This window comes from Chionomys nivalis, chromosome 3, assembly GCF_950005125.1.
Source record: "Chionomys nivalis chromosome 3, mChiNiv1.1, whole genome shotgun sequence".
In the NCBI taxonomy this organism is placed as follows: Eukaryota; Metazoa; Chordata; class Mammalia; order Rodentia; family Cricetidae; genus Chionomys; species Chionomys nivalis.
This window is the reverse complement of record NC_080088.1, coordinates 83152533-83165705: the sequence shown is the minus strand read 5'-3', so window position 1 is coordinate 83165705 and position 13173 is coordinate 83152533. Positions and strand designations below refer to the sequence as shown.

At 45.6% G+C, this 13173-nt stretch overlaps 1 protein-coding gene and 1 pseudogene across 1 annotated transcript in view; one reads left to right on the top strand and one right to left on the bottom strand.

Annotated features, from left to right (window-relative positions):
* The window catches only part of B3glct (beta 3-glucosyltransferase), an 88749-nt gene that overhangs the window by 20780 nt on the left and 54796 nt on the right, over positions 1-13173 (top strand). The window contains exons 3-4 of the mRNA XM_057765085.1: positions 2569-2608; positions 9999-10108. Of these exons, the coding sequence (XP_057621068.1) occupies positions 2569-2608; positions 9999-10108 (150 nt within the window). The remainder of the gene's footprint in view (positions 1-2568; positions 2609-9998; positions 10109-13173) is intronic.
* LOC130870822 (60S ribosomal protein L8-like) lies at positions 3026-8903 on the bottom strand (annotated as a pseudogene).

The following is a 13173-nucleotide window of genomic DNA, read 5'->3' as shown; positions in this document are numbered from 1 at the left end:
GAAAATCGAAGGATATTGGTGGTGGCTAATTGCTGTAATTATAGTGTAAAGCTGCCAGCAATGAAAAACGAGCACTTAGGAAGAAAACGTTGCCCTCGTCTGAAGGGAAGGTCTTGGAGGTGGCAGGTTGAGCTGTTGACCCAGCGAGTTGTCAGAGAAGCTGTGAGTCTCCAGAATCAAGTTATCTCTGTGCCTGTGTCTGGATCTGTGTGGTGAGGTTCACCAGCCCTGAGGCGCCCTTTTGTGCCCAAGAGTTCTAGTGACTGCATGTTACTGTAACAAAATGCCTGAGACTGGGTGCTTTATAAATAACTGGCATTTATTTCCTATAGTTCTAGAGGCTGGGAGTCCAAGGTATAGGAGTGGAGGCCTTTTGTCTGGGGTCATTCCGGAGCAGAAAGCAGAAGAGCATGGAGGATGTGCTAGACAGAAAGAGAGGGCTGGACTTGAGTTTATAACAGATCCATGCTTGATAGTGAGCTCACTGCCTTAATAGCACAGTGCATCCATTACCTTGTGAGGGTTGCACCTCAACATTGTGGAGCTGGGGATATTTCCTCCCTTCCCTTCCCTTCCCTTCCCTTCCCTTCCCTTCCCTTCCCTTCCCTTCCCTTCCCTTCCCTTCCCTTCCCTTCCCTCCCCTCCCCTCCCCTCCCCTCCTCTCCCCTCCCCTCCCCTTCCCTCCCCTCCCCTTCCCTTCCTTTTCCCTCCCTCCCCTCCCTTCCTCCTTCCCTCCCCCTCTCTTTCTTTCTTTCCTTCTTTCATTCATGTGTATGAATGTTGTCTGTATGTATGTGTGGTGTGTGCTTGCAGTGCCCATGACGTCCAGAAGAGGCCATCAAGTCCCTTGAAACTGGACTGAACAGATGGTTGTGAGCTGCCATGTGGGTACTGGAAACTGAACCTGGGTCCTCTGCAAGAACATCAAATTCTCTTAATAAGTGAATCATCTCTCTAGACTCAGGGATGGCCTTTTCTTTTCTTTCTTTTCTTTTTCTCCTCCCTGAGACAGGGTTTCTCTGTATAGCCCTAGCTGTCCTGAAACTCAGTCCGTAGACCAGGCTGTCTTTGAATTCAGAGATCTGTCTGCCTCTGCCTCCCTAGTGCTGGGTCTAAAGTTTGTGTGCCACCACGCCTGGCTTGGGATGACATTTTCAACATGTTTTGAGAGACATGTTCAAGCTGTAGCAGTTGCCATCTGTCCTCCAAGGCTCTTTGGGAACCTTAGGGGTGCTTCTCAGACAAGAAAGACCATGTTAATGGTCTTTTAAAGATGACTGTTTTTATTCATTGTGCATTGGTATTTTGCCTAGAAGTATGTCTGTGTGAGCTGGCGTTACATATGGCTGTGAGCTGCTATTGTGGGTGCTGGGAATTGAACCTGGGTCTTCTGGAAGAAGAACCAGTGTGCCTAACCACTGAGCCATCTCTCCAGCCCCGTGTATTAACATTCTTTATGACATCGTGTCTTAGGTACGTCTCTATGTGATGACAAAACACTATGATCAAGGCAGCCTATGAAGGAAAGCATTTTATTTGGGGCTCACAGTTCCAGAGTCCGTGACCATCGTGGTGACGAGCATAGCTGCAGTCAGGCTGGCGTGGTGGTGGAGCAGTAGCTGCGAGCTCACATCTGGTCCACAAGCATGAGTCAGAGAGACATAGGAAGATTTTTGAAACCTGGAAGGCCACCCACAGTGACACACCTCTTCCAACAAGGCCACCTCTCGTGATCTTCCCAGCAGTTCCACCAACTGGGGGCCAAGCTTTCAAATATGTGAGCCTGTGGCGACCATTTTTATTCCAACCTCCATACATGATGTCTGAGCTCCACAGATAAAGATGATAGCTGGGGGGCTGGAGATATGGCTCAGGGGCTGAGAGCACTGGCTGCCCTTCCAGAAGACCTGGGTTCAATTCTCAGCACCCATTAAAAAAAAATAATAGCTGGGAGCCCTTTCCATCCTGAGGCGAGTCCTTCCAGCATTTGGACTACGTCTGGTATTCATAAAGCATTTTAGAGTTGACAAGGTTTTTAGAATCAACTTATCACAAAATGTAATTTTATACAGGAGGAATAAGTTTTTTAATCCAAATAAATGACTTGCCTAAAATCACATGCAAAGGACACAACTCATGCTGGAGAGATGGCTCAGGGGCTAAGAGCACTGGCTGCCCTTGCAGAGAATCTGGCTTTGATTCTCAGCACTTGCATGGTAGCTCACGAACTTCTGTAATTCAGTTCTAGGGGATCTCATGCCATCTGCTGGACCCAGTGGGTACTGCACACACATGGTACACATACCTATGTGCAAACACTCACACACATAAAATAAAGATAAAACAATCAAAGGCACAACCTTGTTGCAGAATTTCTAGAGCGAGGCAGGCGCTCCTGGTTCTTGCTTTGCCCCATTTCGACCTAGCCTCCTTACTTTAGGGAAGCATTTAGCTCCATCCTCAAGTCTTGTCACCATATGTTAATCCAGATTATTCATCTTGATTCACTGTGTTGCTAGTTCATTTGAACGATGGAATTCATCTTTGCCTCTTTCATTTTAAACACAGGATTCGGAGCAGAGTAGTCTATCAAGGAAGCATGACATAGGTAAGTGAACTTTTGTTCCTTTTACATCTGTGTGGTATGGCAAGTGTGCATATGTATATTTGCATGTGTATGGGTGCACGTGTGTATGCACGTGTATGTGTGTGTGCATGTGATGGAGGCCATCGCGTGTCTTTCTTATTTGCTTTCCTTTTTATGCATTGGAACAGGGTCTCTCCCTGAACTGGTAGCTCCACCGATTTGGTAAGCCTAGTTGGCTCTCTTGCCCCAGGCTTTTCTGTCTCTGCCTAATGAGTCTCGATTTTAAGTGGGTTCTGGGGATCCAGACTCATCTCGATTTTAAGTGGGTTCTGGGGATCCAGACTCAAGCCCTGTACTTGCTCAGCCCGCCCTTAATCCTCATCTCTAAGAAAGATTTTTTTTATTAACCAAAGGACGTACTTTATTAGCTCCTGAGCTCTAGTTCTCCTTCTCCCGTACAGTTTTGGTTCCATGTCGTCATCTAGTCTGGCCAGCAGCAACAAGACCCACTTTGCCCCCAGCAGGGCTATCTCTTTGGGTAGTGGAGGGTTTGCCAATGTGCTGGCGGTTCCCACCTCTGAGGGCTGCGCCACAAGATTCATGACCACATCCCGTGCTTATGGCCAGAAGTTCCTCTTGTAGGCACGGCCAGCTTTTAAGATAGGTTTGTCAGTTTTGCCTCTTCCGGCCGACACACCAACAATGGCTCTGTCGACATGACCTCGGGCCCTGAAGGCAGCTTCACATGGGTCTCTTTAGTCTCTGGGCTGTGGGAGATTACTGTGGCATATTTCCTGGAGGCTCGTGCCAACTTGCCCCTGTCCTAGGCTTGTCCCTCAGAGAGCACACAATAGGTACCCTCAGGCATGGTGCCCATAGGCAAACATTGCTGTAGTACACAGTGCCCAGTGGGTATTCCCTCTGCAGCCATGCGCAGCTCAATCCGCTTCTTAGATCGGTAGGTATCACGAAAGACCACTTTCACGAGGGGAGCCGTGCGACAACCAGGGTCACGAATGATATCCTTTACAGTGCCCTTAATGTTGCCGAGCCTCCCAATGAAGTCTACGGCATGCAGGCGCATGGCGCCCTTATGGTGTTTCATGTGTGTGTGGAACACAGAACCTGTGTCTCTCCTCTGTCCTGGGATTACATGGCCCCCGGTGGTGCGTCTGCCAGCAAGCACAGCTGAAAAGAGGGGAAAAAAAAAAAAAAAAAAAAAAAAAAAAAAAAAAAAAAAAAAAAGATATGGGCTCACTGTGTAGTTCTGGCTGTCCCTGAACTCACAAAGATCCATTTGTTTCTGCTTCCTGAGTGCTGGGAGTGAAAGTGTGCGCCACCATCCCCGTCCCCAGCAAGGAATGTTTAAGTCTGTATTTATGTGAATTTGTTGGAAATTAGAGTCTAGCGAAGCAAACTTGCCCTTTTTGATGATACTTGCGAGGTATATGTTGTTGTTTGTGACTAGGCTAAAGGTCGTCGTCATGGAGACGTTGGGAGGCCACTTTTCAGAGTGGCCTATGGCTTCTGATACGAGTGAAGTCCTTCCTGTCCATCCATTTATTGCTCATTCCTGGAGGAGGAGCGCTGTCGATTATTGCGAACCTTGAGCATGGTTGCTGATGGCAAAGCGTAGGGAGTTTAGAAAATAGCAGCCACAGTGTACGGGAAAGAGGGGATTCACCCCTCACAGCTCTGTCCCCCAGGCAGCAGGGTCAGGTGGTTGGGTGGCACACCAGAGAAGGCTTTGGAGATCAACTTTGGGCTCTGGCCTCAGCTGGAGTGTGACTCCCCAGAGGGCACACTAAGGTCATATGTAGAAAACTTCTCTTATTTCAGATGTAAAGAAAAGCAGGCTTGTAAACTTGTGCACTCTTTGCTGCTGCAAACTAGATTAATCTGGTTCTTTTCTGGAGTGGGTTGGGACCAAGGAGCACATCAGTAATCTGCCATTCAGTATACTTCCTTCAACCTTACCACCCAGACCCAGGTAACTCTACCAAATGGATCCTGTCCCCAGGACAGTTCCTATAGTCCCCTCTGTGGAAAGGCCATGATGCCTCGGTCTTATTTGACTCCTGGTACCATTTCTACTTTGAAGGCAGTTAGTCCATAGTCCAAGCATCCTAGCATGTATATAAATTCCTCATGATCTGCCTTGGCTGAGCCCACCCACCCTCCGATTTCATCACCTGGGTGCCATATGTCTTTTTACAGAATGCTTCCGCGGGGAAGCTACAGAGATAGGGTCAGCTGTAGGCTCTGGGATAACCCCACTTCTTCCTCGGCTACTGTCCTCCCTTCCAAAGAAATCCAGCAGATCCTCTGTGAGCAGCCCCACTGCCTGCCTGTTCCCACATCACCCATGGTCACCTCTGACTCTCTATCCAGTTCAGTGTTCCTGGGTCCTGGCACTGGACTGGGCTCTGATGCGTCCACACTGCTTCTGAGCAGGTTACTGATGATGTCTGCAGATGGAGTGTGTAGCCTACATGATTGTAGTCCACAGAAAAGGAAGGGCCAGTATGATCTCAGCTATGTGAAGAAGCAAGGCGCGAACATGACTCACACGATGAAGATGCCTGAGAGAAGAGTTTGCTTTTGTTTTCCTCCAGTAGTCTCTTCCCTGCGTTGAGGATCTGTTGTCTTAGAAGATCAATGGGAGCTTTGCTGCACCTGCGGAGGCAGCAGGTCTTGCTTGCTATGGTGAGCAGAGGATTAGCCTTTTGACAGGTGGATTCCTACAATAAAGAGTTCATTAGGAAATGATCTGGATTTAGGAGATGCTATAAGGGTTAACGCAAAGAACGCCTGTGTAGCCACAGCCCAGGTTAAGAAGTAAAACATTACTGAGAGTCCATATCACGAGTTATGTTTATTGCTCATGGAAGCTTTGACACTTTTAAGGGACATATGCATAGTGTGTTGGGGGCCCAGCCTTGACAAAATATCACTTGCCAGGGTTGGGTTATGGGGATGAGAAAAATCAGTAAAGAATATGAAAATGCGAGTAAAAATAATAAGACAGAAACATGGGATAGTATCGGGAGGGAGTTCCAGTGAGTACTGAGTCGCCGTGTTTAATTTTCCATACACTTTTACACCCTAATACAAAAAGAAGTCAACAGAAGACTTCTTTAAGATGGTACAAAGGACAACTCAAACAGTTAATTACTTCAACACTTTGAGGCAAGTCATTAGCATTCTGTTGTTTAGGCAGTGAAGCCACCCTAGACACTGAAGGCAGCCACTCCCCAGGTTAAACCTCCTGTTAAAAAGAAGGAGCAGAAGTACGCTTGCGTATCCTGACCCTCTGTCAGGGTGGGGTGGGTCTACCTGTGTGTGCCATCTGAATGTCAGAAGAACCAAGTGATGTGTAGCCCTGGTATCAACAATTTTGAACAACCCCAAACTCTTTGACCCTCAGACAAGGCGGACATAGGCTCACATCTTTGGGCCTCTACAATACTGGGTAGTTTTTATTGTAAACTTTGCACAAACTAGAGATGCCCGGAGAGAATAAACATCAATTGAAGAATTGCCTTCCTCAGCTGGGCTCATGGGCACGTCTGCAGGGCTTTTTCTTGACTCCTAACTGATGAAGGAATGCCTTGCCCATTGTGGGCAGTGCCATGCTTAGGCAGGTGGACCTGGACTGCATAAGAAACCAGCTTGAACAAGCCAGGGAGAGCAAGCCACTAAGCGACATCCCTCCATGGTCTCCCCATCAGCTCCTGCCTCAGGCGAGTTCCTGCCTTGGCTTCCCTGGACGCTTGTCTGTAACCTGTCAACCAAATCAACCCTTTCTTCTGTAGGCTGTCTTTAGTCATGGTGTTTATCACAGTAACGGGATAAATCAGAGCAGTATTATCTACTCGATGGATATTTTTGCATATGTTTTGTAAATTACTGATTTATACAGTTTTTTCCTTCTCTTTTTGTGTCTTGTCAGTATTACAACATTTTACCTATGAGATTTATCTACAGTATCTTGATTTAGACATGTTGTCTTAGCTACTGTTTTAATTAATTAGTCGTAGTTAATTAGACCATGCTAATCAATTTTTATTGCTGTATAGTATTCTGATTTATTTATATTGCTGGTGAATAGTCAGGTCGCTTCCATTTTTTTCTTTCCATGTGCTTTCTTAAGGGTGACTAAAATGGTGGGATTCTGGGTCACTAAGAAAAATACATCTTTGCAGGTCAGTGATGTCGTACTCCTTTAATCCCAGCACTTGAGAGGCAGAGGCAGGTGGAGCTCTGAGTTTAAGGCCAGCCTGGTCTACAAGAGCTAGTTCCAGGATAGGCACCAAAGCTACAGAGAAACTTTGTCTTGAAAAACAACAATAACAAAAACAAAAATAGAAAAAAGGAGAAGAAGACATCTTCAATTTAGTTAAAATTTGAAAGCATATCAATTCCCTAAGCTTATTTATTCCATTCCCTGCTTTAGTATTTTGAAAGTATTTATTTTATGTTAATGAATGTTTTGCTTTTGCCTGCTTGTATATTTGTGTACCATGTGTGTTCTGGGGCCAAATTCCTTACAACTAGAGTTACAGATATTTTTGAGCTTCTATGTGGGTGCTGAGAACTGAACCCTAGCTCTGCAAGAGTAATAAGTGCTCTTAACTACTGAGCCATCTCTAGCCTCTATTTCGTGTTTAACAAAAACCATCTTTACAACTTGACTTCACTATGTTGGCTTCTATCAGTGATTCTCAACCTGTGGGTCGCGACCCCTGTGGGGGCAAATGACCTTTTCACAGGGATCTCATAGCAGATACCCTTCATATTAGATAATTACATTGCAATTCATAACAACAGCAAAATTACAGTTATGAAGTAGCAAAGAGGTAATTTTATGGTTGGGACTCAGCACAGCATGGACTAAGGATCTCAGCATCAGGGAGGTTGAGAAGCACTGGTTTATATCAGTGCTTTAGGGGGAGCCGCTCACAGGTAGTGTTTGCCTGAGACGGGAGACGCCCTTTTAAGCCTTACCTCTGTGCTCAGTGTATGGAGCTAGGACTCCAGCTTAAAATAGAGTATATCTGTGGACTGTTCCCGTTCATACCGACTGGGAAATGAGGTTGGCCGTATTCAGTAGGTTGCCCAGAATTTCCTTTTAAAATTTTTATTGAGTTTTATTTAGCCAAAGAGCATTTCTGGTTATTTTTAGGACCTAGATGGCTCACTGTGGAACTATCAGTTGCGTGACTATTTAGACAAATAAATGAATGGAACTCCAGAACCAAATGGAACAATAAAACATAATAGAATACAATTAAAATCCAGTTAGCATCCTTGAGGCTTCTGGTGGGAGGAAGGTCCTCATGTCGGTTTGCCATAAACCAGGCTGAAGGCCACAAGTGACATCTCGCCGTACCCTGGCGCTGTTGTCTCTGCTCTGTTTATTTCATTGTAAGTTCAGAATCTGAGGCGGTCTCCTCCGCCTCCGTGACACGTGACCTGAGCAGCCCCATTGGTTTGGGGGGTTTTCCCGAGATAGTTGGAGGTTTGCTCCCTGCTCACTGTTGTGAAGGATGAGCGTACTGAGGCGAGTCCTGCCGTCAGCGTGCTGTGTGCCGTCAGCGTGCCATATGTACGCCGTGCTCAGCATGCCATGCACCGTGTGCCGTGTTCTCGTGTGCGCTGCTTGCCACCAGCACCTGTTTCTGTGGGATTGTCATGGCTGGTTTCCTGGAGATAGCACCCAATCTTGGCTAGGTGCCTTGCGACTGAGGGTAGGGATTATTGCCTTGATTATTTGAAAATCCTTGTGACCTCATGGGATGTAGACCGCCACTTTTAAGTACCACAGTAAAAGGTCATTTGGAACATTCTTGCATATTGCGTATTAGTTTGCCAAGGTTGCTGTAGTTTAAATATGACGTGTTCTTACAAAAGCTGTACTTGAAGGCTTGGTCACCAGCCCACAGCACCACCTGGAATTGGTGACGCCTTGACGAGGGGAGAAGCTAGGTGACTGGGGCAATGCCCTTGAAGGGGACATTGGGATCCTGGCTTCTTCCTGGCTTTCTCTGTTTCCTGGGCTTCAGTGAGGTAAATAGGCCCAGTGTTTGTTGCTCTTGTGCCCCTGTGACCTCAGTCCCTGGCAGAAACGGCTTATAGGAGGGAAAGTTTATCTGGGCTCCCGATTTCAGAGCGTTTCAGTCAGTGGGGAAGTCCGTAGTGCTGGGACTGTGCAGGTCACAGCCAATCTGGAAGCAGAGTGTGAGCCAGGAACCGGGGATGGGGCTGACTGTCAAAGGCTCTCCCTAGTGACCTACTTCTGCCGGAGGCTCCACATGGTCCTAAAGGCTCCACAGCCTCTCACAGTAGCAGTGGCAGGTGGGCCCGAGCTTTCAGAATGAGCCTGGGAGGGACATTCCAAATTTGAATCCCAACGGGTACCACACACCTCACATTCCCGTCCACGACACACCGTGCTGCGGTCTCAAAATCAACAAGGCCAAGTGAGCATGTGTGGGGACCACCAAAACTTGAGTCAAGGGAACTTCTGCTTTCTATAAATTTGCCCATGTCCATCTTTTGTCATATAACAAAATAATTTGTTATCTCAGAATTTTGGAGGCTAACATCCGCAGTGAAGCTGTCTGCATGGTTGGCTCCCAAGGGCTGTGGTTCTTTTTTGGCTTACAGATAACCATGCCTGTGTTTTTACACCATCTTTCCCCTGCGGCGTGAGTGTCCCTTTCCCCTGCTCTGTAAGGACAGAGTCACACTGGGTGAGGAGCCTCCGTTTGGCCCGATGACTCTTGAATACCCAATGCCAAACGGGATCGTCTTGTGAAGTCTAGAACTCAGCAAGTGCCTTTTGGAGGGGACACAGTTCATGCCATAGCACAGTGTAGGGTTATGTTGGGACCGTTGGAAGGTCCCTGGATGGTGTGGCAGGTTTGTTTTGCAGATCCAGAGTTGTTGTTTGTTCCCCAAGGCTCCATCTAGTGCCGTGAGCTTGTTTGATTGACATTTCTAGGAAGGAAATTTTGGACGTTGCTTTAAAGCAGAGAAGATTTTGGTTCTAGAGTTATATAAATGAAAGATTTCCAGGACTGGGGAAATGAATCACTGGCTGCCCTTGCAGAAGACCTGGGTTCGGTTCCCAGCACCCATGGGGCAGCTCACAGCTGCTGTAACTCCAGTTTCAGGGTATCTGACGCCCTCTTCTGGCCTCTATGGGCACTGCATGCACATGGTGCACATACACACATGCAGACAAAACACCTCTACATGTAAAAATTTAGAAAGTGTACAATTTTCCCGTCAGAGTTGATTGCTTGTATGCTTGCTTTAAAACTGCACTCTTACACTTACGTTCAAGTTAATTTTAATCAGGGTTGAAAAAAAAATAACTTGGAAACTTTTTGTTTGTTTGTTTTAGACTTAAAAGAAATTGTGTTTGTCATCCAGAGTCAAAGTAATTCTTTTCATGCCAAGAGAGCAGAAGAGCTGAAAAGGAGCATCTTAAAGCAGGCTGCAAGTCTGACACAGGTACGCAGAGAAGATCTGGGGTATGTAGGGGTCATTATGTATGCGTTGAGATAGTTATGTTTTCCTGAATCTGTAGAAAATCAACTTTATTTAGATGAGAACAACCCTTTGGACTCATTGTACTAATTTCATGTTGAATATTGCTGAAAATGTTCTCTCATGGTATGTGTATACTTAATTACAAGAGTTCTGTAATTCTATAGGACTACCATGGCTTTGTCATGGAAGAAATAGCATTTTTTTTTAAAGAAATAGAGATAATTAACATGCAAACTTTTTGGCAATAAGTTCTAAGGCAATTTTTTTTTTTTTTTTTTTTTTTTTGGTTTTTTCGAGACAGGGTTTCTCTGTGGTTTTGGAGCCTGTCCTGGAGCTAGCTCTTGTAGACCAGGCTGGTCTCGAACTCACAGAGATCCGCCTGCCTCTGCCTCCCGAGTGCTGGGATTAAAGGCGTGCGCCACCACCGCCCGGCTCTCTAAGGCAATTTTCATGTTGAAATAACATTTTCATTAATCTTACTGTAGCACTCCCTCTATGAGTCTCTCTCTCTGTGGTTTTTTAATTGGATGCTATTAATTGAACCTTTGATCTGATTTATAGTGTAATACCCCAGGATTATGGAGAGAAAAATATACACATACAGCTCCATTTTAATGACATCTAAAAGAAGTGTGAACTGAATCTCAGGTTCTTCTGAATAATGTAGGTGTTTTGAACAAGCTCTACCTTCTTGTAGGTCATTTCCTTTGTTTGGTGAGGACACAGTTCAAGCCTCCTAGTGGGTATCTGAAGCCACAGACGGACCCAGACTATTCTGTTTTCCATGTTTTAGACACACACACACATGCACACGCACACACACATGCACACACACACACGCACACACATACACACACACCCCTTTATTACCTAAGGTAAAATTAATTTATAAACTAAGCACAATAAGAGATTAGCAGTACCTAAAAGCGGAGTAGTTAGAACAGTATGTTCTCAGCCCATTGCCGAGGATGCTTTGGACGAGGACCAGGGGGCACTTGAATGACAGTAGTCAGCTCTGTATCACGTGACTGACTGTCACCAATGGGTGAGCATAAACTGTGAGGATGTGCTGGATGCCTGATGGGTGTCTGGCAGGGTATTGAGACAGCACAATATTTCACTGTATGTATCAGAATATCACACAGTTTTAAGGCTGACAGTTATGTATGGTATTTTTCATCTATTTTTCAACCACAGTTGACCCTGGGGAGCCGAGACTGAAGATAAGAAAGTCTGCTGTCCTGTCTCTGGACGCTTTCTTCTTTCTCTCTCTCCTCTTCTTTTTTTTTTTCCCTCTCTCTCCTCTTCTTTCTCTGTCCCTTTCCCACTTCTCCTCTTACTCTCCTTCTTCCTTCCCTTCTTCCTCCATCTCCCACCTCATCCCCTTCTTCTCCCTTCTCCATTTCCCTCTCTTCCTTCTTCTCTTTCTCCTTCTATCTTTTCTTCTTCTTGCTTTGAGACAGGGTCTCACTATGTAGCCATGGCTGACTTGGAACTTGTTATGTAGATCAGGCTGGTCTTGAACTCACAGAAATCTGCACGCCTCTGCCTCCCGACTCTGAGATTAAAAGCAGGTACCAACATGTCTGGCAGACATTTTCTTCTTTAAGAAGCCCAGAAACACACATGCATGCATGCATGCATGCAGGCACACATGTACACACCCCTCCAAGTCCTCTGTCTGCATCGTTGCCTTGGCTCTCAAGACTGTCCATTTGTGCTCTCTCTTGCTTCTTATCGTGGTCTGCTCCACTCTGCTGCACTGGAGAAGCTGCTGAGATGCAGTGTAGGGTACCACAGGGAGAAGGGACACTAGTGGCCTAGATAATCACCTTTGAGTTCAGGCAACCATGGCCTGAGTGAACTCCCCCAGTGAGACCTTGTGTAGTTAGTGATGACTTCAGACACACCGAAACTGGATTGCTTACTCTCGTGGGAACCACGGGTACACTTTTACCTTCCCATCATAGAAGCAGTTTCATGTGTTTATGTGATAATTCTCTGTTTAAACGGTGCTATGGTTCTTGTCAATCATGTGGCTGTCAAACATTAGTCTGTGCCAGCCAAGCCTACGTGGTTGAATTCACTCTGTATTTTCTCTTCTGTACGTTCACGCCACCCTTTTGTTCTTTCTCTTCTTGTCCTGATGTGTGTGTATGTACGTGGACGCATGTGTATATGTGCACACATGTGCATCTGGCAGTCTCCTTGGCACTTTGTAGCAGGGCAGTGCTCCTCGGACTGGGCTCATAGTGGTGATGAGACCTCTGGGTATTTGTTGATGGGAAGCAATAGAAATTGTAAAATGTTCCTCCTTTATACCATATATATATATGTACATATACACATACATATATGGAAAGTGCTGTTTGGGAGTGGCTGTGCCTGTTTCCTTTGGGGCTTTAGTTACTGGATACTTAACACTGATTCTAGGCTCTGGGAGAGGGTGGCTTGAGGCTCCCACCAAAGCGAGATCCAGTAGTTGTGATTAGGAATAGAGAATGTGTGCCTCTTTGTGTCTCCAGTAGTTTCGTTTTGTTTCTGGGAGTTGAGCATTAGCTTCCTGCACACGGGACACATACCTGCTTTACTGCTGAGCTTCACTTCCAGCTCCTCCAAAGAGAGGGAGTGGATCCAGCAGAACAGTGGTGACCTTCAATAGTTCCTGTGTGTGTGTATGTGTATATGTGTGTGTTTCTGTGTATATGTATGTGTATATATGTTTGTGTTTATATGTATATATATATGTGTATGTATGTATATATGTGTGCATATCTGTGTGTATATATGTTTGTGTTTATATGTGTATGCATATATATGTGTGTTATATATGTGTATATGTTTGTGTATATATATGTGTTTGTATATATAGGTGTGTGTATATATGTATATGTCTGTGTGTATTATGTAAATGGAGACTGTGCTTTCATTTCCTGGCCACCTAGACCTGAATAATAACAAAACTATATTAATTACAACACTGTTTGGTCAATGGCTCAAGTGTATTCCTAGCTAGCTCTTATATC